The sequence below is a fragment of the Lagenorhynchus albirostris genome, chromosome 8 (assembly GCF_949774975.1).
Source record: "Lagenorhynchus albirostris chromosome 8, mLagAlb1.1, whole genome shotgun sequence".
NCBI lineage: Eukaryota > Metazoa > Chordata > Mammalia > Artiodactyla > Delphinidae > Lagenorhynchus > Lagenorhynchus albirostris.
Window position 1 is genome coordinate 6,856,318 of NC_083102.1, and position 22,686 is coordinate 6,879,003.

Below are 22,686 nucleotides of genomic sequence, written 5' to 3' on the forward strand. Positions count from 1 at the left end.
AGTCGACGCCGGGCCTCACGCGCCGCGGAGCCCTCCAGACGGGCTCCCTTCGGGCGGAGGCGACCCTCGGGCCTGGGCCGAGCGGCGCGGGCCACGCGCAGGGCCGGCACGGTGGGACCCTAACCCCGCTCCGGGGTGCTGGGGCAATCCAGTCAGGGAGCTAATAAAGGAAACGCGCAGGAAATTTCGAAGCTTTGGGGGAAGGTCCGTCATTGCCGGGTAATCTCAAGTGTATGCACTTGATTTGCCGTTTGAACACCTCTAATGGACCCAAAGTGACTATACATTTTGCCCGGGAAAAGCCAGGGGGGTGGGAGGGATCAATAAGGGTTTTTAAACTTTATTAGTTTTCCAGAACAAATAGAAAGACCTCAGGAAAATTTTATTTCCTTAAAAAAAAAAAAGCCCCACCTCCCTCCCCAAACCTCCCTTTGGGGACCCTGGGTCTCCTCGTCCTTCCCTGGGGCCCACCTTCCCAGCAGACACGCGACTCGAGCATCCTCCGCAGAGTGCCCTGAAGCCCTCTTTGCCACGCCCAGTCTTCACTTGCGCATCAGCCACCAGCTGGGGATCCTCTGCAGCAAGAGTAAATCCATCACTAGTTCAGGCCCTGAGGCATCTTGAATAAACGACTCAATCTAGGACCTATTTTCCTCATCTGCAACCCACCGAGCCTTGCTCTGGAAAACCTGTTAATCTCTGAATATAAAGTAAAATATGCTGCATGCCATTTAACTTTTATTTTCTATCTTTTCTGCATTTCCCAATCACCTCACTCTTTGTCCAACAAGCCCGGAAATTCTTCCCACTAGAAATTACTCTGCAGTTTTGTTTCTTTGTGTGTATGCTTTGTTTTTGTTTCTTTTCTTAGTATTTTTCTCTTGGGAGGGAGGGAGAAAATGATTTGCCCATGTATTTGATCCAAGCAAAAGTGTGGTCAATCAATATAATAAGAACATAAGTAAATTGATACCTTCTCCAAGTAAGGTGCACCGGTAGAATTTGGGGCAAGGTTAGGAAGTGTTACTTTAAGGTAACAAGAAGTCAAATCAATATATGGCATTGTTTATTGTGGAAATCCTTGTTGAAGTAACCTGACCTTAAGACAGTTTGCAAACTTGTGCTGAAGACAGGAAGAGCATCCCTCGGTTCTCAGCAGGGGTAAGACCAATATATTAAGGATTATACATTTCTTATAAATTGATAAGTTGTGATCTCATAAAGTAAGAGTTAATGTCCAAGGCAAACAGAAAGAGTCCGGAAAATGGGTTGGAGAGGAAGATGCTAGTATTAAACAAGCTTTGTTCAGGGAAGAGTGCTCTAATTTTTGACAGCTGGTCTGCGTTTTTTAGAAGAGTTTCTGTAAGTCAGTATTCAAACTTCAGTGTGCATCATGCTCTCCTGGAGTGCTTGTTAAAATACAGACTGTTGGGCACCGGTCTCAGTTTCTCGGCCTGCGGCTGGAGTGGGTAGGAGTCCAGAATTTCATTTCTAACTAGTTGCCATGAAATGCTGCTTCTACTGGTTGAATGATCACACTGCCCTGTGCATTAGCTCCCAGAGCTGCCTCTCATTCCCACGCTCTGACTTTATAAATATACTGAACAAAAAATACAGAAACTTGACACCATAATGTGGTTTCCACAGCAGACCAGCCTGGGTGTCAGGCCAGGTGTAGCTGTAATATAAATTAAAATTCCTTGCATCCTTCATTATTAATCTGTCTCCTGTGGATTTGCTCTTTTTTAGATCAGGTCTCCAGGGCCTGAACACCTCTGGGTGAGTTGACAACACTGGATTTCCAAAGTAGAGGCATAGACCCTGCAGGGACAGGGGTGACTCCACCCAGGTGCAGCCCACTCTGAGACAGTTGGCCATCGGCCTGTGCTGCAGAGGGTGGGCTGGTCAGGTGAGGGCCACTAAAACACCACCTTAGGGTCACGTAGGGTTGGGGGGTGGTCAAGATACTCATGTGCTAGTGCCCTCAGCCAGGAGATGGGGCAGCTCAGAGAGAATTCCCGTGGCCCCCTCACCCTACCTTTAGATTAGAAAGTGGACCCACCCAGAATTGTAAAGTGGTAGGAGGGGAAGTATTAGAAGAGGGAGACCAGAAGTATAACCAAATCCCCCTTCCTCCACGAAGCCCTCCCTAGTTCAGACAGCACTGAGCTCCCTATCCTGTGAATTCCTGTTATACCTGTTCATTCAGTAAACGTGCTGTGACCATCTATGTGGGAAGCCCCCATGCTCAGAGCTGTGGAATCTGGATACAATTAAGACCTGGTCCCTGCCTTCAAAGAGCATCGCCTCCTGTTGACTCCACCTCGGTGATCTTGTCCATCACTCTCTTCGCGCTGAAGCGGCACCCAGTCAGATCCTCACTGGCTCTCGCTGTTCTCACTCAAAAACCTTCTAACATATCCCCCACCCCGGCAACAACAAAAGCATGCTGTACCTCTTCTTAGGTTAATAGTCCCAAATCGCAGTTAGATTCAGGTCACCCTTTTGCTCAAAACTCTCAGCTCCCCATTACTAACTCAATACAATCCAAACTCCTTAGTCTGACCCCAACCTCTCTTTCCAACCACGTCCCCCTACTCCCCTCCTCCCACCCCACCCTCCAGACAAGTCGAATGAATTGGTGTTTATTGGTACATGCCCCATAAGGTCTAGTTTGGTCATGTCTCTCCTTTTTAGAATGTCCGTCATCTCATCCTTAAAGGTCCAGCTCAAATGTCATCTCTCATAAAGCCTTTCCCAATGTCCTGCAACTTGAATGTAATTGTTCTCTTACAGAATTTTAGCTTCATTTTCTATCTTCTATTAAAGTCCCTTGACAGCCTGTGAGCCCAAGAACAAAATCTGATTTAACCTTTTATCCCTCCCTCTGTAGACTCTGCACATGGAGGCTACTCAGATATTCACGGGTGAACAACATCTAAGGTATGCAAAGGTACAGTACAAGAAGGGAACAGATTTCCACCCCACTGTTCACAGCAGTATTATTTACAATTGTCAAGATATGGAAGCAACCTAAGCGTCCATCAACAGATGAATGGATAAAGATGTGGTACATATATACAATGGAATACTACTCGGTCATAAAAAAGAATGGAATTTTGCCATTTGCAACAACATGGATGGACGTGGAGAGTATTATGCAAGTGAAATAAGTCAGACAGAGAAAGACAAATACTGTATGATATCACTTATATGTGGAATCTAAAAATACAACAAACCAGTGAATATAACAAAAAAGAAATAGACTCACAGATATAGAGAACAAATTAGTGGTTACCAATGGGGACAGGGAAGGGGGCAGGGACAGCACAGGGGTAGGGGATTGAGAAGTACAAACTATTAGGCATAAAATAAGCTACAAGGATATACTGTACAGCACAGGGAATATAGCCAGTATTTTATAACTATAAATGGAGTATAACCTTTAAAAACTGTGAATCACTATACTGGACACCTGTAACTTACATGTTGTACATCAACTATACTTCAATTAAAAATAATTTTTTTTAAAGGAAATGTATTTTGATCGAATGTAAACTCAGCTAGGGCAAAGACTGTTTTTCTGTACACTGACATACCCCAAGTATTTAAAACAGTACCTAAATAATAGGTGCTCAACATATATTTGTTGAATAAAAGAAATGAACAAGGGAAGCTTCCACAAAAGGGGGCCTACGAACTGAGTAGTGAAAAATAAATAGTACTTGGTTCACAGAGAAGGGCATTCCCCGGAGAGGGAAAGCCTGAGCTGAATTCAGTCGTGGGAAAGTACGGCTTATTGACTAAGTGACGGGAATCCCACTGTGGCAGCAGGAGAGAGAATTTAGTGTGAGAAGCGAACAAACCCAGAGCAGGTTAGGTTGTCCAAGTCTTGAATCTACACTTAAAAGCTTGCTCTTCATCAGTAGCGTCAGTGCACTGCAAGGCTTTGAGGAAAGCCCATGTCCAATCTGTGTTCCAGGACAATAACCCTGGTAGCAAAAAGGACGTGATTAAGGGTAGGAGACCAGTTAGGTTACTGAGTGAAAAGTAGGTGGGCGATGATTAGGCCCTTACCTGGTGGAATAGGAAGAAGATTGGACAGATGAGTCTCTGATGTTTGGCATTTCACTCTTCACTATATGCTGATTTAATCTAACTTGATCATCCCTGTCCTTCAGGCAGTTGCACAGTCTGTTTCCTTCTCATCACCCAGCAGAGCAGACTTTCAATGAAGGACAGTTGAAGCAGGCCAAGATTTTTTGTATCACTTAAAACAGTGTATTCTGTGTGCAGAGCATGACCTGGAGATCCTGTTAAAATGCAGATTCTGATTCAGTGAGTCTCAGAGCCTGCCCTTCTACCAAGCTCCCGGGGGTGCCAATGCTTCTGGTGCAGAGACCACACTTTGGGTAACAAGGACTTAGAATCCAACCCAGACACGAGGTCCTTAATCGTGGTCAGCCAGAAGCAACAGAGCCTGTGGTGGAGTGTGTGAGCACTGAAGCAAGATGGCCTGGTTCACAGCCACCTCTGCTTCTGCATCACCTTTCAGGTCTCTTCCCGCATCTCACGTGGGAAATGGGGTAATAATCGTACCCACCACATAGGGTCTTGTGAGGATTAAGTTCACTTTTATGTGAAGAACTTAGAACAGTGACTAGCACATGAGTGCTCAGTAAACATTAGCCATTATCACACTAGTCTGACGGATTAAGACAATCATTTCCCTGCCTCAAGAACCACCTAACTTTGCTGGAGAAATAGGAGCCTATCTTGTACTTTTTCTCCCCATGATGCGAGGCAAAGGCTGGTCACATTAAAGCACTCACTGGGAGGTAAGAATAGTCAAGGATGGGATAGGGGGTATCTCTAATGCAAAAACCCGCAGGCAGGAGACTGGAGAAGGGATTTAGGAGAGACGCTCCAGACGTTTTCCTCCATACAATGAAGCTGAGCACCTCTCACGGCGCTGCCCTACGACAGCTTCCCTCCACATTCCGTTTCTACACCAAGATAATCCCTTACCTTACAGCGACCAAGCTCATTTTTATCTATTTATTTAGTTTCTTCTCAACCCCATATCCCACTCATTCCTCCCATGGGCAACCATAATGCCTGTATGTAACTTTTCGCTTCTATATGTTCTTACAAAGTGATTTGTTTTGTGTACATGTTTTTAATTTACAGCAATGGTATTGTGTTATAGATCTCATTCAACTTCTTACATTTGCCACTCAGCACCATGTTTAAGATGGACCCACACGGCCACATGTGTAGCTAAGCCAATACCCCTAAGTGCTCCCCAGGACTCCTGGTGCACCCACCGTGTCTCACCTGCCCTCTCTACCTCCCAACGTTCAGATGCTCAGACTGCCTGCAGCCCTCGGCCACCACAGGTGTTGGTGAGTATTCCCATACATGCCTCTTCTCATCTCCCTAGGTTTAAGGAAGGATGCAGGTCAGGCTATGCCATCAGGTCTCTGGCACTGCTCCAGGTCAGGCACCGCCTCCATCTTGGCCCCAGGAGGGTATTCTTGACAAATGGAGAAAAACATCAAACAGGAGTTTTGTGGGTTTTTTTTTTTTTTTTTTTTGGCTAGTAGTTAAGTTTTATTCTAGGCAACTGCAAACATCAAACGGGACATTCACATAGGACCCAGGAGCCCACTCTCATCTCCCCAAACAACAGTGGGGCAGGCATTCAACACTCCTGAGAGATGGGCATCTGTGTGCTTTTTTTCCACCATTTCAGGAATAGTCAATCCCAGAGCTACTGTGGAAAGTGTGTGATCTGAACAACCTCAAGAAACAACTGGTATAATAAAAACCAACTCAAGTAACCACTGGTATAAGCTGAACAACCTTAAGTAAAAAGTAGTCTTCTATGCTGGGAGGCTGCAGAACTGCAGCAAGGATGGGACGGAAGAGCAGAGAGAAACCCAAACTCAGAGAAGCAGGACCGTACCTCAGCTCCTTTACAGGACCCTTCATTCCCAGCAGGGGTTCTGGGGTCTAACCCTACTACTCTCCTCCTCTCGGTCAGGTAGCCCTATTCCGGAGTGCCAAGCACCCGCACAAGAGGGAGCCCAGCACTACAGCCCTGACTAAATGTGGGTGGGCTAAAAGAGCCCCATAAGTGATCCCCTCCCAGAGGGCAGGCCCAGTCCCCATGTTAGGAACAACTTCTACAACTCTGGAAATCTAAAAATTGTCAGACTTTTTCTTTAACCAACTAAAATCTAATTCCAAAAAAAAAGGGTCTTCAGAGCACGGTAAGCAGTTCATTTAAATTATTTCTTCTACTTGTTATTAACAAGGAGATGACAAAAGAAGAGCAGCTAGAGGGCTTCCACGTGTCTGCTCGCTCCTTTGGCCCGACTCAACCCTCGGGAAGACCTGAATGCCGGGACAGGCCCTGGAACAGGCCACCAGCCCTGCAGGCTCAGAGAGCCAACCCCAGCCCACGACTATCAACTCGGATGGGAAAAGCAGAGACTTGACGGTGCCACAGAGATGGCAAACTCGGCAGCAGGGTGAAGACAGCAGGAGAGGCCTGGCCCCGACTCCTCCTCTTCCGTGGTTTTCAGGGCAGCCTTTGGGCTCGGCCTGGCGCCTGGTCAAGGGAAAGCAAATCAAAGTGACTCCCCTCAGAAAGAAGTCAGTCCCTGACGCTACACTGTCTCTTCGGGGGGACAGTGCCAGCCCCCTCCGCCTCCCCCAGTTGGGCGAGGGGCCGGCACCCCTAAAGCAGGCCGTTGGGCCTTCCGGGCTCCAGGGCTGGCCCGCCCCGCTCCCGCTGGTGGATCTTCTGGTGCTGCAGGAGGTGCTGCTTCTGGACAAAGCTCTTCTCACACTCAGGGCAGCTGTAGGGCCGCTCGCCCGTGTGGATGCGCTGGTGCCGCACCAGGTCGGACGGGTGGCTGAAGCTCTTGCCGCAGTAACCACAGATGAGGGCGCTCCGGCTTTTCCTCCAAGGGATGTGGCCGGGCAGGGCGACCAGGCTGTTGGGTGAGAACCGCTCCTGGACCCGGCGGCCGGCACCGGGCCCCTCCTGCAGGTGGCAGCGCTGGTGGGTCAGCAGGCTCACCCTGCAGCTGAAGCTCCTTGTGCACACATCACACTGGTGCAGCTTCGCCTTCCGGGGCTGGGGCTTAAGCTGGGGCCGGGGCCGGGGCCGGGGCCGAAGGCTCTCCTCAGGCTCCGAGGTCGTGTAAGGCTCCCATCCTGAGTGGGTCCGCAGATGTGCGGCCAGCTGCTGCTTACAGCGGAAGATGGCCTCACACTCGGAACATTCGTAGGGGCCAGCAGTGTCCCTTTTCAGCTTCAGGCCCTGCCCACGCTGCTGACCCAGCTGCAGCTGCCTGTTAGACTTCTGCTTCGGGGGGCAGCCCAGAGTTCTGCCACTGCCAGGGTCTCTACTGCCCTCAATGGGCTCCTCTGGGTTAGTGTCCCCGGGACCTGATTCCAAGAGGACAGAACGTCCCTGACCATCCCAGAGCTCAGGCTGCTCCGGGCTCAGGAAAGCGTGCTCTTCGGCAATGCCCGAGAACTCTCCAGGAAGTTCCGCAGAGCCGTCCTGCGTGTACTGTATCTCCTGCTTGATCATAACCCCTTCCACTGCCAAGACAAAGAAGAGCCACAAAAAAGATCACATTCTAGCACCTTTGGTTTTTTCAGAGCTGAACAAACATCTGTGAATTTCAGAAGGGCTCAAATCAAAGTACCCCAGGATCAAGGGAATCAGGATAATTTGGAAGAGGATGAGACAGACTGGGCTGCAAGACCTGAAAAAGTAACCTATACTCAGGTAGAGACATACTGATCAGAAATCCGAATATGTTATTCTTACAGAACAGTGTTATAAATCCTCTAAGCTTGTCCACAAATTTGTATTCAACTCTGTGGAAAATGGTAAAGTATACATAGGTAACACCTAAGCTAATTTAAGTGTTAACAGAGTGTTAAAATAATACATGTGAATAATTAAAAAAAAACCAAACAACCGAACCTATAGCTTAAAAATTCACGTATCCAGCTCTGTTCTTCCTGCATATTCTCCCCAAATTACCTGGTTTACAACGGTTTCTCCTGCCCCTTACCCAGTTAGCTTCACTCCTGAAGATCTGACCAACCCTATTCTCAATCTCCAGTGGGTTTTGACGAAGGCCTGTGAGACACTCTACACTGTCTGCAGGGCATAGAGAAGTGTGACACGGCCGTGAACCTTAGGGACTCCACACAGCAGTTAAGGAGGTAAGAGACACATACAATAGGTGAGCTGATGATAATCATGCAGGACTTTAGAACAAGTGAATGCCGGGTGAGGTTACTAACAAGCAGTGTGTGGCCGTTTAGTGGTGGGGCAGCCGCGGGCTGCAGGGAGCGGGCCCGGGTGGAGTGTTCTGGAGCCGCTCACCTGGGTGGACACCACGAGCGTCTTCCTCCTCCAAGTCACCCAGCACCTCTGTACCCAACTCCGCTTCTCCTTCTGGCTGGCCGAGCACCTCTGGGTTGGAAACGGCACAGTGTGAGCCCGGGAGACAGTACTGGTCATTTGCCGATGAACAAGGTGACCAATGTCAAGGAGCTGATATTAAAACTTCAAAAGATTCAAAGTCACTTTCCCTTAGCAGTTTGGGACAATTAGAAAATTATGGCCAATTCGAGTGATCCATTCAGCTAACTGCTGCCTTCAATGCCCCTTCTCAGCCGTTTGAGGCACAGGTGGTCAGGCTTCAGAGCCCACTGCTTTCCTTCCAACACCACCATTGCCACCCACGGACATGGGCTCCTCTCCGGGTATCTAACTTCATCTGGGCTACAGCACTGCAAGGTAAGGTCAGCACCGCTATCCCCCACTATGACAGACAAGGAAACAGCCACTAGCAGAACACGTGAGCCAGTCGAGGTCACACAGTCCCATCTCTGACCTATTTGCTACTCCCCTCCCCCTCCACTTCGCTCCAGCCACGCTGGCCTTCTTGACATGCCTCCACGGACCTAGGTGCTAAAAGATTTTGTCAACCAAACAAAATGCATTTATTATGTAACAGCCTATATTTTACATATAAAGATGTACATCTATCAATCGGCACTTCTCATCAACACAAAATGAACACTGGGACCACAAGGACCATCTGTAATTCCAGGTAAACGCCAAGAAACAGTGTTCGGTGAGCCCATGCTGTCTGCCCATCCCAGGCGACACAGGATTTCTCGTCAAGAAGTCCTAAGTATTAAATGCAGCATGAGGAACCCTAGCCATGTTAAACCCTAAGGCACATGATGACATCTTATCTATTAGTAAATATTATCAAGAACTGACTGGGGGCTTCCCTGGTGGCGCAGTGGTTGAGAGTCCGCCTGCCGCTGCAGGGGACACGGGTTCGTGCCCCGGTCCGGGAAGATACCACATGCCGTGGAGCGGCTGGGCCCGTGAGCCATGGCCACTGAGCCTGTGCATCCGGAGCCTGTGCTCCGCAACGGGAGAGGCCACAGCGGTGAACCGACTACATGAGCACAGGGAAGAAATACAAAATGCACAACACCAAGACCTTTCCGAAAGTCTTCATAAATTAAGGGCCTGGAGACTCCCATTTCTCAACCTGGCTGAGGCCAAGAGAGGATCCACAGCTCGCTAGAATCACAGATGCAGCCTGGGTCACAAGCTACTTGGCCGATAATTGTAGGATGCCTGAGAGCAAATTCTAGGGAGAAAACTCTGCTACTTACTTAGAGAGACCAGAGTCTCATAGCTGCTTTTCATCGCATTTGTGTACAGCTCCTTCTGCCAGCCCTCCAGGTTCTCCCACTCCTGCTCTGAAAAACAGACTCCATCATTTTCAAGTGACCTGGACACCTGAAATCACAAATGTCACATAGTGAGTGTCTCCTACCAAAGCCACAAAGGAAAAGCCAGCCACTGAGAATCTTCATTAACAAAGGGCTGGGCCCACCCCCTCTGGTCTGACTCTCAACCCTCAAGGCTTACCTTGGGGGCCTCGCCCTTGCTGCCCGGGGGCAGCCGCAGGACCCAGAAGTTCCTGTTCCTCAGCAGGTTCTCCACGTTCTCCAGCCGCCTCTGCAGCAGCCCGTACTCCTGCAGCAGGGTCCCCAGCACCGCCCACTTGCCCTCCAGCTGGTTCCCCAACTCCACGGCCGTCTTCTCGCAGTCGGCCAGCTTCTTCTCAGCCGTCCCTGTCCGGCCCTCCAGGCTCTGCAGCCGGGCAGCCTGGGACTCCATCTTCTTCTCCACAGCTTGAATAGCGGCCACCACTGTCCAGAGTGAGATATCTGTGGTCTGCAAATAGGAGCTTTCCTCTGGTGCTTGTGGGGGCAGCGTGGAGGAAGTCAAAGGGGTGGAGCGGCGCTTCCTCCTGTGCTGAAGAACCAGATACGGCGTCAGGCAGTCAGTGTCACTTCCAAACAACAGGTGAAAAAACACAATGGGTCCAGTGGGTCCAGGAGCGCTTACAGCACCTAGTTTCTACTTCTTTTCTTTCTTTTCAATTTAAAAAGCATGTGTGGGGCTTCCCTGGTGGTGCAGTGGTTAAGAATCCGCCTGACAATGCAGGGGTCACAGGTTTGAGCCCTGGCCCGGGAAGATCCCACATGCCACGGAGCAACTAAGCCCACGTGCCACAACTACTGAGCCTGCGCTCTAGAGCCCGCAAGCTACAACTACTGAGCCCGTGTGCCACAGCTACTGAAGCCTGCGCGCCTAGAGCCCGTGCTCCACAACAAGAGAAGCCACGACGATAAGAAGCCCATGCACCGCAACAAAGAGTAGTCCCGATCACTGCAACTAGAGAAAGGCCGCGCACAGCAACGAAGACCCAACACAGCCAAAAATAAATAAATAAATTTATTTAAAAAAAAAGATTAAGAGGCATATACCACGCAGTAAACTAATAAAAGCATGAAAAACATAAAAAAATAAAAATAAAAAGCAGGTGCTTTTACATTCTGATGCTGCAAACTATACATCTATCCTGTAACAAGAACAAGCTGAAAAGAAGAAAGAAAGAAAAATGTATGTAAAATACCACCATCCAGAAATAAGCTTGGAATTTTGGTGTATTTCCTATAAGTTTTTTTCATCTTTTAACTTATTTCTTTTTCAACAAAACTGCAATCATATTGTACATGTTTTGTTACCTGTGTTTCACTGTCAGCATATTCCGTAAGACTTTCCTGCATCAGTATTCAGTTTTTAAGCCCATTTCTTTCTACTTGATATTTTGGACTATTTCTAACACTTTGCTATGATAAATGATGTAACTTACATCCACACTCAACTTCACATTCCTTCTTGACTTGTAGCTGATCGTGTCAGCCCTGCTAAAAACCTTTCAGTGGCTCCCCACAATCAAGACAAAACTCCTTAGCAGGACCTACAAGACTCACCTCATTCATCTTTGCACCCTAGCAACTAGTATAGTGAAAACACCTACTAAATCCTTCATAAACATTTACTTAAATGACTTGACTAAGTCCTCGGACATTGTCCTTAGACTTCACATTTTTATGGTCTGTCCCAGACAGTAGAAAAATCACTGTGGCTGAACCTCAAAATTACTAAAACCAACACCTGGGAAGTCTTCCTGAACTGCCTCTTGCCCTCACTGTCTCACTGCATGTTCATTTCAGTCCTAAACCCCTGAAACTTCATATTCTCAAGTGTAACAGCATACACTTGATTCAAGGCTGCTTCTCTAACCATAATGAGGACACTGAGAACAAGGCACTGAAAGGAAATATCTTTGAAAGAACTGCTAGGGCCAGAGCTTATGGTCTGGAGAAAAAGGGGACAAGATGAAACCAACCGGCACAGAACTGAACTCTTAAGTTTGGCCATGACCTACTCCAGTTAACCAACTCAGTTCATTATTGAGCATACAGTCAAAAGCTTAAATATCCCCCTTAAAAAAGATTTAAAGAAAAGTTTAATGTAAAAGAAAAATACAAATGAAACAAAAAAATTAGATTACTGGGTAAATTCATTTCATCACATGTTCTGCTTTTAACTTTAAGTCTCTAAGTCTCTAGTTTTTTGGAATCTCCTCTTTCCTTTCTGTGGCCAGCACTGTGTTGCTTTCTAGCACTTTTTCCCAACAGGAAGGTGGGTTGGGATCTGAGCAGAGAAATAACATCTCTCCTCTTCCACATAGTCAAAGGCTAAAAAGAGCAGGCAAGCCAAGGTTCCTCTTTTCTTTTGTTTTAAATTATCTATCATGACAGAAACAATTTGAATGTCCATCAACTGGTGAATGGATAAACAAACAAACTGTGTCCATTCGTATGTTATGGGTTCAATTGTGTCTCCCCAAAAAGGTATGTGGACGTCCTAACCCCTAGTACCTCACAATGTGATTTTACTTGGAGATAGTCTTTACCGAGTAATCAGGTTAAAATGAGGTCATGACAGTGGGCTCTAATCCAATGTGACTGGTGTCCTAGTAAAGAAGGAGGAATACGGACAGAGACAAACACACAGAGAGAGAAGAGACAATGTGAAGGCACATACAAGGAGAAGACAACCACGTGAAAGTGGAGGCAGAGGTTGGAGTTATGTGGCAACAAGCCAAGGAAACACCTGGCACCACCAGAAGCTGGGGGAGAGGCATGGAACAGACTCTCCCTCACAGTCCTCATAAGGAACCAACCCGGTGGACACCCTGATTGCAGACTTCTAGCCTCCGCAACTGTGAGACAATAAATTTTTTGGTTAAGCCACCTAGTTGGTGGGATTTTTTTACAGCAGCCCTAGGAAAGACATATCGTATATCAGAATACTCCTCAGCAATGAAAAGGAACAAATTATTGAGACTTGTAACAACATGGGTAAATACCAAAATCACTAGGCTACGTGAAAGAAGCCACACACAAAATGCTACATACTGTATTCCATTTACGTGACATTGAGGAAAAGGCAAAACTATAGACACAAAACAGAGATCAGTGGTTGCCAGAGGCGGGGATTGGGGGAAATTAATTACTTAGGGGTAATTTCTGGGATGATGACAATATTCTATAACTTGGTAATATGATGGCTACACGTTTTTCAAAACTCACTTAACTACAGTTATGCCGAAGGAGTAAATTTTACTGTATGTAAATTATATCTCAGTAAGCAACACTCAGAATGTTAAGGAGAAAATATTAGCTATTATAAAAGATACCATAAACAAAGTCTAAAAACAAACTGGGAGAGAATATCTGTAAACAGGATATGAAGCGCAAAGGAAAGATAAACAACCCAAAGATAAAACTGCAACTATAAATAATTTGCGAAAGTGGAAATGCAGGTGGTCAATAAGCCAATGAAAAGACAGCCACATTAGCAGTCAGGAATGCACATACAACCAAGTGAAACCACTTTTCACCCATGAGGTTGAGAAATATGAAAGAAAGGGGCAGGAACAACATTCAGAGCTGACTATGACGTGGTAAAACTGGCACTTCCATAACACTCCTGGAAGGAATGAAAAACACTACAAACTTTGACGAAAGAAAATATCCAGAAAGTCATTAAAAACCCTTTCACTTAGTAGTACCGCTATGGGAATCTTCAAAAATAAATGGCATTACTGTTTAGTGACATACATACAAAGATGATTACTGGCAACATTCTCTGGAATAGCCAAAACTTGGAAATAATCCAGATGTCTAATATTTTTTTTGGCCACACCGCGTGGCTTGCGGTACCTTAGTTCCCCAACCAGGGATTAAACTCGGGCCATGGCAGTGAAAGCACCAAGTCCTAACCACTGGACCACAAGGGAACTCCCTCTAGATGTCTATTAATAAGAGGATGGTTAAATAAATTATGGCACGACCAAAGATGATGTTATACAACTGTTAAAAAGAATGAGTTAGATCTATATGTATGGTTTGGAAGACTGTTCATCATACATTGATAGGCTGTCAACTTTTAGGGAAACATATTTATTCTGACTTCATTTTCCTAAAGAAGAGAAAAGATACGTGTATATGTTTCCACACACAGAAAGGTTTGGGAAGGTATTCACCAAACTATACTAACATGAGTCAGTCTCAGGATATGAGAGAGAGGAATTTTAATCTTTGATTATAAACTATTGCTTGTTTGACTTTTTCAATAAACACGTATTCCTCCATCATTTTTTTCTTAAGTTCCATATGTAAGAAAATTCCTGAAGGTAGTGAGAAATTTTTTAAAAGTATACTTACACTAACTGTATTTCTAGATTTTCTGGGACAGTCCTGCTTGCATATTGTATCACAGTGTCAGATCATGTATCATACATTGGGCCTGCAGCCATGGTCTGAAACCCATTAAGTACAAGACACAGCCCCTGTTGTTTAGACACCTACAATCTGCTTGAGTAAAACACTGAACAATTAAATAACGCTCTAAAGTGATACTTGCTTAAGCTGGACTAGATGATATTTAAGGTCACTTCTGAGATACCATGACTTACTGAATAGTTTAAAAAAGAATATTTACATAATACATAAAATATATAAAGTAGTGACAACAAATCTCCATGTAACCACCACTCAGTTTAAAAAATTAATTAATTAAAATTAAATATATATGTATATACACACACATATACACATGCACACAGCATACCTCGGAGAATACTGTGGGTTCTTAAAGCAAGTATCACAATTAAGCAAGTCACATGAATTTTTTGGTTTTCTAGTACATAGAAAAAGTTATGTTTACACTGTTCTGTAGTCTAATGCAATGGCATTACATCTAAAAAAAGTATATACCTTAATTAAAAAATTAAATTTTTTCAGGTAAATAATGCTGACCATCATCTGAGCCTTCTTTCTGTAATATTAACATCAAAGTTCACAGATCACCATAACAAATATAAAAACAATGAAAAAGTTCAAAATATTTTGAGAATTACCAAAATGTGACACAGAGACACAAAGTGAGCAAACACGTTGGAAAAATGGTCGATGACAGACTTGCTCAACACAGAGTTGCCACAAACCTTCAGTTTGTAAGAAACACAGTATCTACCAAGTGCAATAAAGCAAAGCACAATACAATGAGGTATGCCTGTGTGTGTGTGTGTGTGTGTGTGTGTGTGTGTGTTTTATATATATCACCTTTACAGTCCTTTGTGCAACTCTCTGAAGTAACTACTATCCCAAATTTGGTTTTTACTATTAACTGCCCTTTTTCATGTTTGTTTTTTTTTACGTTTGTTTCCAAAAAATATATATTCTTTAAATTCTGCATGTTTTAGGATTTTATATGAACAAGTCACTCTTCTACAACTCCTGGGAATAGCTTGTTGTTGCAGGTGGCTTTAATTAATTCATTTTCATTGCTGTATAATATTCCATCGTGTGACTATACCACAGTTTATTTTTCTATTCCACTATTGATGTTTCCCCATCTCTGTCATTACAAGCAGTGCTATGATAAATAGAATTGTCTCTGGCTTCTAGTGGACATGGGCAAGTTTCCCAAGGGTATAGTCCTAGGAGGGGAATTGTTGGCTCATAGGGTATATACACATCCTGAACTTAAGCAGATAATGTCAAATGTTTTCCAAAGCAGTCATACCAATTTCATTCTTGTCAGAAGTCTGTAAGTATTCTGGCTGTTCCACAGCTTCATCAACATTTGTTACTGTCAAACTAAAATTTGCATCCCTCTAGTAGATCTGAAATGATACCTCATCATGGTTTTAACCTGCATTTTCCTTGATTTTTAACAAGGGATAAGCATCTTTTTTATGTTTATTGGCCATTCAAACTTCCTCTGACTGAAATCTTTAATCCATTTATCTTTTGGGTTATCTGACTTCTCATAGGATCTATGAGGTTGTCTCATACAATTTCTCTGTAAATTCTGTATACTAATCTTTATCAGTCATATGTGTTACAAATAACTTCCCTTATTTGTGCCTCATTTTAAAATTCTCTTTATTATCATTTGATTAAAAGTCCTTAGTTTTAATGTAGTTGAGTTTTATCAGTATTAATTCTTTTGTGGTTTGAACTTTTGTGTCAGGTATAAAAAAAAAACTATATCCCACAATACTGTCTTCTAAACACTTGATAGTTTTGACTTTCACATTTAAGCATTTATCTCAACTAGAACTGAGACAGTATTTGTGTACAGTGCAAGCTTTGATTTTCATATGGAAAGTCAATAAATAGATCTAATACTATATAATGAAAAATCCATCATTTACCCACTAATTTTTTTTTTTTTTTTTTTTGCAGTACGTGGGCCTCTCACTGTTGTGGCCTCTCCCACTGCAGCGCACAAGTTCAGGACGCACAGGCTCAGCAGCCATGGCTCACGGGCCCAGCTGCTCCGCGGCATGTGGGATCTTCCTGGACCGGGGCACGAACCCATGTCCCCTGCATCGGCAGGCGGACTCTCAACCACTGCGCCACCAGGGAAGCCCTACCCACTAATTTTTAATGCTATCTCTGTCATAAATCAAGTTTTCATACATACAGTCAGTCTGTTTCTGGCATCTCTGTTCTGTTCTATGGGTCAATTTTTCTACTGCTTTACCACAATTACCATCTTAATGACCACAGCTTTTTGATAATTATTGATACAAGTCCCACCTCCTTATTTTACAGGAGTATCTTGACTAATTTTGGCCTGTTGATAGTTTACAAGCTCGAAAGGTTTCATAAAAATATCTTTAGAGATTTTGTTTGGCACTGCATCAAGTCCATAGATAAATTTGAGAAGTAACATCTTTAGGATAAAATGTTTCAATTCACACACACAGTATATACTCCTTTTATAAGGTATTTTTAATACCTTTTGGTATTTAAATATATTCCATAGGTATCTGTTCCAATTATCAATTGCTATATCATAAATAATCCCAAATTTTGTGGCTTAAGACAACAACATCTATTTTGTTCACGAATCTGCAATTAAAGGAGGCAGTTTGTGTCTGCCCCACTCCATGTCAAGCAGAGCAAATCATAGGCATGTAGGTGCTGGAATCACCTGAAGAATCCCAAGCCACATGGAGAGGGATGTTGGTGGTGGTGATGGTGATGTTCTGTTCAACAACCCTACCTAAGGTCCCGGTCTACAGTCAGCATCAGCCACCAGAACACACTTTCATTTCTAATGGGGTATTTTTGCCTTCTCTCTTTTTTCACTAATCTCTCTGAACATTGAAATTATATATTGATATGTGGATAAAAAAATTAGTATTATCCTCTATATCTGTGCTGTCCAATATAACAGCCACTAGAAACATGTGGATGCTTAAATTTAAATTAAAATTAAATTAAAAATTCAGTTCCTCAGCTATTGAGCCACATTGCAAGTGCTCAAATAGCCACATGTACTTTGTAGCTACTACACTGAACAGGACAGAGAGAATATTTCCATCATCTCAGAAAGTTCTATTGAATGCACTACACCCTTACTAGTTTTTCTCTGCTTGATAAAATACTAAGGTTGTGTTAAAATTTCTACTATGATAATGGATTTTCCTTGTAGTTCTATCAATTTTTGTTTTATATATTTTGAGACAGTATAATTAGGTGCACATAAGATTAGAAATGTCCTATCAGCCTGGTAAATTGATTCTTTTCCTATTATAAAAGTAGTAGTAGCCGTCTATCTCTAGCAATATTAATACAGTTAAGCCATTTTTCTTTTGATTAGTATTAGCCTGGTACATGTTTTCATATCCTGTTATATTCAACCATTTCTATAGCTTTATCTTTCAGTTGTATCTCTTATAAGCCATTTGCTGAACTTTAACCAATCCTATCAATCTTTGCCTTTTAACTAGAACATTTAGTCCATTTACATTTACTGTAATTGTTGACCTATTTTTATTTATTTTTACCTTTTTTGTGCTATTTATCTCATCTTCTTTCTTGCCTTCTTTTAGATAATTTTTTCTTATTCTATTATCCCCCCTTTTAAATTGTAAGTTATACAGCCAATTTCTAGTCTTTTAGCAACCATCCTAGAAATTACTTACAAAGACCTTTAAATATCTGAATTCCGATCATCTCTTCCTAACGTTTACATCAATGCTGCCATGTATTTTAATTCTGCCTTTGGTTTTAACCCACAAGAGATTATTACTGTTTTATTCAGTCGATAGTTGTTTAGATTTACCCATTTTAATGGATCATACTTTCTTACACTTTCACTTTCCACTTAAGATAATTTTCCTTGTACCTGAAGTATATCCTTTAGAACTTCCTTTAATAAGAGTATATTGGTAACAAATTGTCAGTTTTAATTTGTCTGAAAATATTTTATTTTACCTTTTTTTTTGAAAGGTACTTTTGCACAGTTTTAAAATATGGGATTACATAGTTATTTTCTTTTAGCCCTTTGATGAAACCATTCTACTGTTGGCTGGCTTCCACTGTTGCTGAGAAGCTGAACCTCATCAGCCTTACAATGGTTCATTTGAAGTTAATCTTTTTTGTTTGGCTGCTTTTAAGAATTCTCTCTGCCTTGTATTCTGTACTTTCACTATTACGTGTCTAGGTAGAGATTTCTTTATGTTTATCCTGATTGGGATCTACGGGACTTCTAAGTATTAGTATTTGCATCAGTCCTACAATATCCTCAGCCACTAGATATTCATCAAATATGTCCTCCAGTGCAGATTGTGTGTGTGCATGTGTGTGTGTGTGTGTGTGTGTGTGTGTGTGTGTGTGTTTCCTACTGGAATTCCAATATGTTTTTCTTCTGGAATTGCAGTATCTGAAATCTCTGAAGGTCTAATTTTGTTGCCCATTAATTTTACTGGCTTTTTCTCATAGTTTTTCATTGCTTTTTGGATAACTTTTTATTGTGAATTCATTTTTCTTGGAATTTTGTCTGAGAATTATCTGAAGTCTGAGTTAAGTGTAGACTCCTCTGGAGAAGATCTGTGTTTATTTCTTATAGACGGCTGGAGGCTCTACTTTAAACTAAATTCTTGGCTTAAGGTTTCCCAGACACCAAGGTCGTGTGAATTCAGGCAATAAACCCACTTGAGAGTCAACATGAATTTTCAAGGGGCACCTTGCACCCATCTCCCAGCACCAAGGTTTGACATGATTTTCTTTGCAATCACTCCTTGGGGGTAAGAGCTTACTTCCAGTTCACACTGAACGTTGCCCTTTGAAGTCTCAGTTTTATGAGACTGGAGTAGGAGGCATCTTAGACTCCCCACCGTAGGCTCTGAGTTTTGTCTTCTATCTTCCAGGCCCCTTGAGGTCATAAACACTACAGATGAATGTTCAGCAAATGCCCTCAAAGTTGGCTTCAGAACTCTGCTTACCTCTTAAGCACTCCATTTTCCACTTAGTCTTTGGGCTCCACTTATTCTTTTTTTTTTTAATTTATTTTATTTATTTATTTTTGGCTGTGTTGGGTCTTCGTTGCTGCGTGTAGGCTTTCTCTAGTTGCGGCGAGCGGGGGCTACTCTGCATTGTGGTGCACGGCTTCTCATTGCAGTGGCTTCTCCTGTTGCAGAGCACAGGCTCCAGGCACATGGGCCTCAGTAGTTGCGTCACTTGGGCTCAGTAGCTGTGGCATGCAGGCTCTAGAAGGCAGGCTCAGTAGTTGTGGTGCACGGGCTTAGTTGCTCCCTGGCATGTGGATCTTCCCAGACCAGGTATTGAACCCGGGTCCCCCGCATTGGCAGGCGGATTCTTAACCACTGCGCCACCAGGGAAGCCCCTCCACGTATTCTTTACTAGCTACATTTCAAATATATTTGTTTTTCCCCCTCAGCATTTTTAGTTGTTTTCATCAGGGCACCCACTTGGCCATACTGTCAAATAAGAGGTACAGACTCTTCATCTGAAGATGAGAAAAGAAATATGCTCAAGGACAATTTAAATACGTTCTGCAATGACAGATCCATAAATTACTTAAAGGATAGTTGGGGAGTTTGGAGGATCTTTAAGACTTCTTCTTTTTTTTTTTTTTTTTTTTTGCGGTACGCGGGCTTCTCACTGTTGTGGCCTCTCCCGTTGCAGAGCACAGGCTCTGGACGCGCAGGCTCAGTGGCCATGGCTCACGGGCCCAGCCGCTCCGCGGCATATGGGATCTTCCTGGACCAGGGCACGAACCCACGTCTGCTGCATCGGCAGGCGAACCCTCAACCACTGCGGCACCTGGGAAACCCAAGACTTCTTTTTAACAAGGTCTGTTGTAGACATGTAGGTAACGGCGCTGACCAGTCAAGAAGTACTCTGGAAATTAGTAACTTGTCCTCCTGCCCGACTTTAGTACTACAATTTGATCTTGGGGAAAAGGCAAGTCTTTGATTGGATCACCTTAACTTAAAGGAATCAAAACGAGGTAAATATTGTGATATCATGAACATCTGTGTCTTGTTTCCATAATTTATTGAAAGCAAACACTGTGTTCTTTAAGTCTTCCAATCCTTCCCCTCTTAGTTCTTACCCACTTCCTACAAGAACCAAATACAATGCACCCAGCTCATGGTCAAGTTTTCACTACAGGATCTCCTTAGCCCTCTATCCTCACAAAGGTCTCACACGATTTTGAAAGTGTTTCTAGATCGAGAAATGCTGCGCTAAAAACCAATTAAACTCCATCTACCCTTCCTATAACAAATCATCTTGTATCATTAAAATAACCACCACTTTGTAATAATATGAGAGTGTCAGAGCTGCCAGAAACCTTAGAGATCGTCTAGTAACTAGTCCAACACTCTCAACTTACAGCTAAGGAAAAGGAGGCTTCAAGTGAACAAAGTTGCCTAAAATCAGTAAAGTGGATAGCTGAGAGCTGAGTTACGGCTGACACCTAGTTTCCCGACACCGTGCCCAAGCTCCACGTCTTGCCATTCCCTGAATGGGGACATCTGGGGAAGGGGGAGAGGGAAAAAGATCGACAGCTTCACAGACAAAAGCCAACAACTACACAGTGAGATAACACCTGTCCCAAGGAGAGGAAGCCCAGCCTGACTTCAACCTGCGGCTGCAACCCAGGGCAGAGTCTGTAGCAGGAGAGCACGGCAAAAGAAACGAGGGAAACCCATCAGCCCGAGAACGAGCTGGTCGCAGAGAGGCAGAGTCCTGGGGTCCCCGAAGCACCGGGCAAGTTCACTGGCAGTGACGGGGACCCAAGGTTTCCAATCCGCGCCCCCCCGCCAGCCTGGAAACGGGCTCTCTTAGGGCGGGACGAAAACGTGTAGGGACGGTAGCAAATCCAAGAACATGAAACAAACCTCCGAGAAGTTTCTCGGCGAAGGCGCGTGGCACTGGGGCTGTGGCCCGACGCGGAGGAAACCGACAGGGGGAGGGCAGAACTCTGGGGTTGCGCGGGGAGGTCGGCGTTGACCCACGCCAGCTGCGGACCACGGCCGCCCAGCCCCGCACCTCGAAGCCCCGCCCCGGCCGGGGCTCCGCCGTCCCGAACGCGCCCTCGGGTCCGCGCCAGGAGGACTCTTACCCGAGCAGGCGCCGACTCCGCCATGGCTGCCAGTCGCCCCCAACACCCGGGCCCCTCCTGATACGCCTCGGGGTGCGTGCGGGTCCGCTGGGCGCCCCCGGCACCTCCTCGAAGCTGCCCCCAACGCCGTGTTGATACAAGGTGCATTATGGGAGTTCGGCCCTCCCGGGCCAATACCGGCTCCAGCCGCTCCTCCTCACCGCGCGGCATTCCCTTTGCGCCCCCATGCGGCAGGAGGGTGAACAGCACCTCGGCACTCTGAGCCCGAGAGGGACAAAAGGACTCGGTGCTTCCCAGTCAAGTGCATGTTCGGAATTTAAGGCAAACCCATGGACCTTTTTGTGTCTTCTACGTACCCAGCACTCTGGTAGGTGCTTTGAGGGATTCAAAAAAGTATAAAAATCAGACTTTGCTCTGAGGGAAGAACGTGTAATCTGGTTGGGGAAAAGAGATACGGTCCCAAATGGCAAGCAGTTTTATTCCAAAAGTACACCTGTTATTTCACTTTTTAGAAACTAGAAATACACTTCTCATATCAGCAGTGGGTTAGGTGCCCAGGCCAACCCCCTGAAGCTTATCAATGATAGTAATCATGCCTTGGAAAATCCAAGATAGCCCTGATTTCATACCTAGCCCACACGCTACACGTTAAACCATGCATTCTGCGTTTTGGATTGAAAAGCATGGTTATCTTACCATTTGAGTACGCAACACACAACACTAATGCAACGTAATTATGTAATTTGTGCCACATTTTCTCTATAGAGACAGGCGATGAATTTCTACTTCGAATGATAGGCATGAAGCAATTCCCCTGAGAGCTAAACTCTTGAGATCAACAGGAAAGTATGTTCACGTGACTGGCTCCTTCTTAGTGTGAAGGGCTCAGTTCAGACTTTACCTCCTACGAGAGACATTCCCTGTCCACCCTGTCTACAGCCCAACACCCTCCTCCATCCCAACACTCAATCCTGTTATCCTGCCCGAAATTTTTCATAGCATTTATCACTATCTGAAATAGCCTCATTTTTTTCATTAGTTTGCATAGTAATTATGTTTCACTAAAATATCTCCACTGTTATCCTCCATTTCTTGCACACAGAAATGCTCATGAATATTTTTGGATGATTGAATGGTGAATCAGAAGATAAGGATAGGAAAAGTCAGCCCCAAGAGAAGGCATGATGTCCAGGGCAACCAGACTGACAGGGGATTGGTTGAATCATTAATACACCTAAAGAAAA

The 22,686-nt window shown here is 44.5% G+C and overlaps 1 protein-coding gene across 4 annotated transcripts; it reads right to left on the minus strand.

Moving 5' to 3' along the window:
• Positions 1–440: 440 nt before the first annotated feature.
• Positions 441–21,571, minus strand: ZNF212 (zinc finger protein 212). Of its 4 annotated transcripts, XR_009541888.1 has the most exons (7): positions 21,443–21,571; positions 9,995–10,384; positions 9,736–9,862; positions 8,420–8,509; positions 5,338–7,620; positions 4,078–4,313; positions 3,194–3,992 (listed from the first exon to the last, which is right to left on the minus strand). XR_009541888.1 is itself a non-coding variant. In XM_060156434.1 (5 exons), exons 1-5 carry the CDS (start codon positions 21,464–21,466, stop codon positions 6,746–6,748), a joined length of 1,506 nt encoding a protein of 501 aa, XP_060012417.1. In that variant the 5' UTR covers positions 21,467–21,571; the 3' UTR covers positions 3,194–6,745. The 4 variants fall into 4 exon arrangements, 1 of the variants encoding a protein (XP_060012417.1); XR_009541889.1 differs by lacking the exons at positions 3,194–3,992; positions 4,078–4,313 and adding an exon at positions 441–575; XR_009541887.1 differs by having other exon boundaries at positions 3,194–4,313.
• Between the last annotated feature and the right edge of the window lie 1,115 nt (positions 21,572–22,686).

What these genes read in the sequence shown, in the direction of transcription:
- ZNF212 (XM_060156434.1), bottom strand. Translation starts at nt 21,466, where the DNA reads ATGGCGGAGTCGGCGCCTGCTCGG. An exon ending in CGGAGTCGGCGCCTGCTCGG is followed by an intron (nt 10,385 to 21,442) that starts GTAAGAGTCCTC and finishes CTGGTTCTTCAG; the next exon opens with CACAGGAGGAAGCGCCGCTC. An exon ending in TGAGACTCTGGTCTCTCTAA is followed by an intron (nt 8,510 to 9,735) that starts GTAAGTAGCAGA and finishes TTTCCAACCCAG; the next exon opens with AGGTGCTCGGCCAGCCAGAA.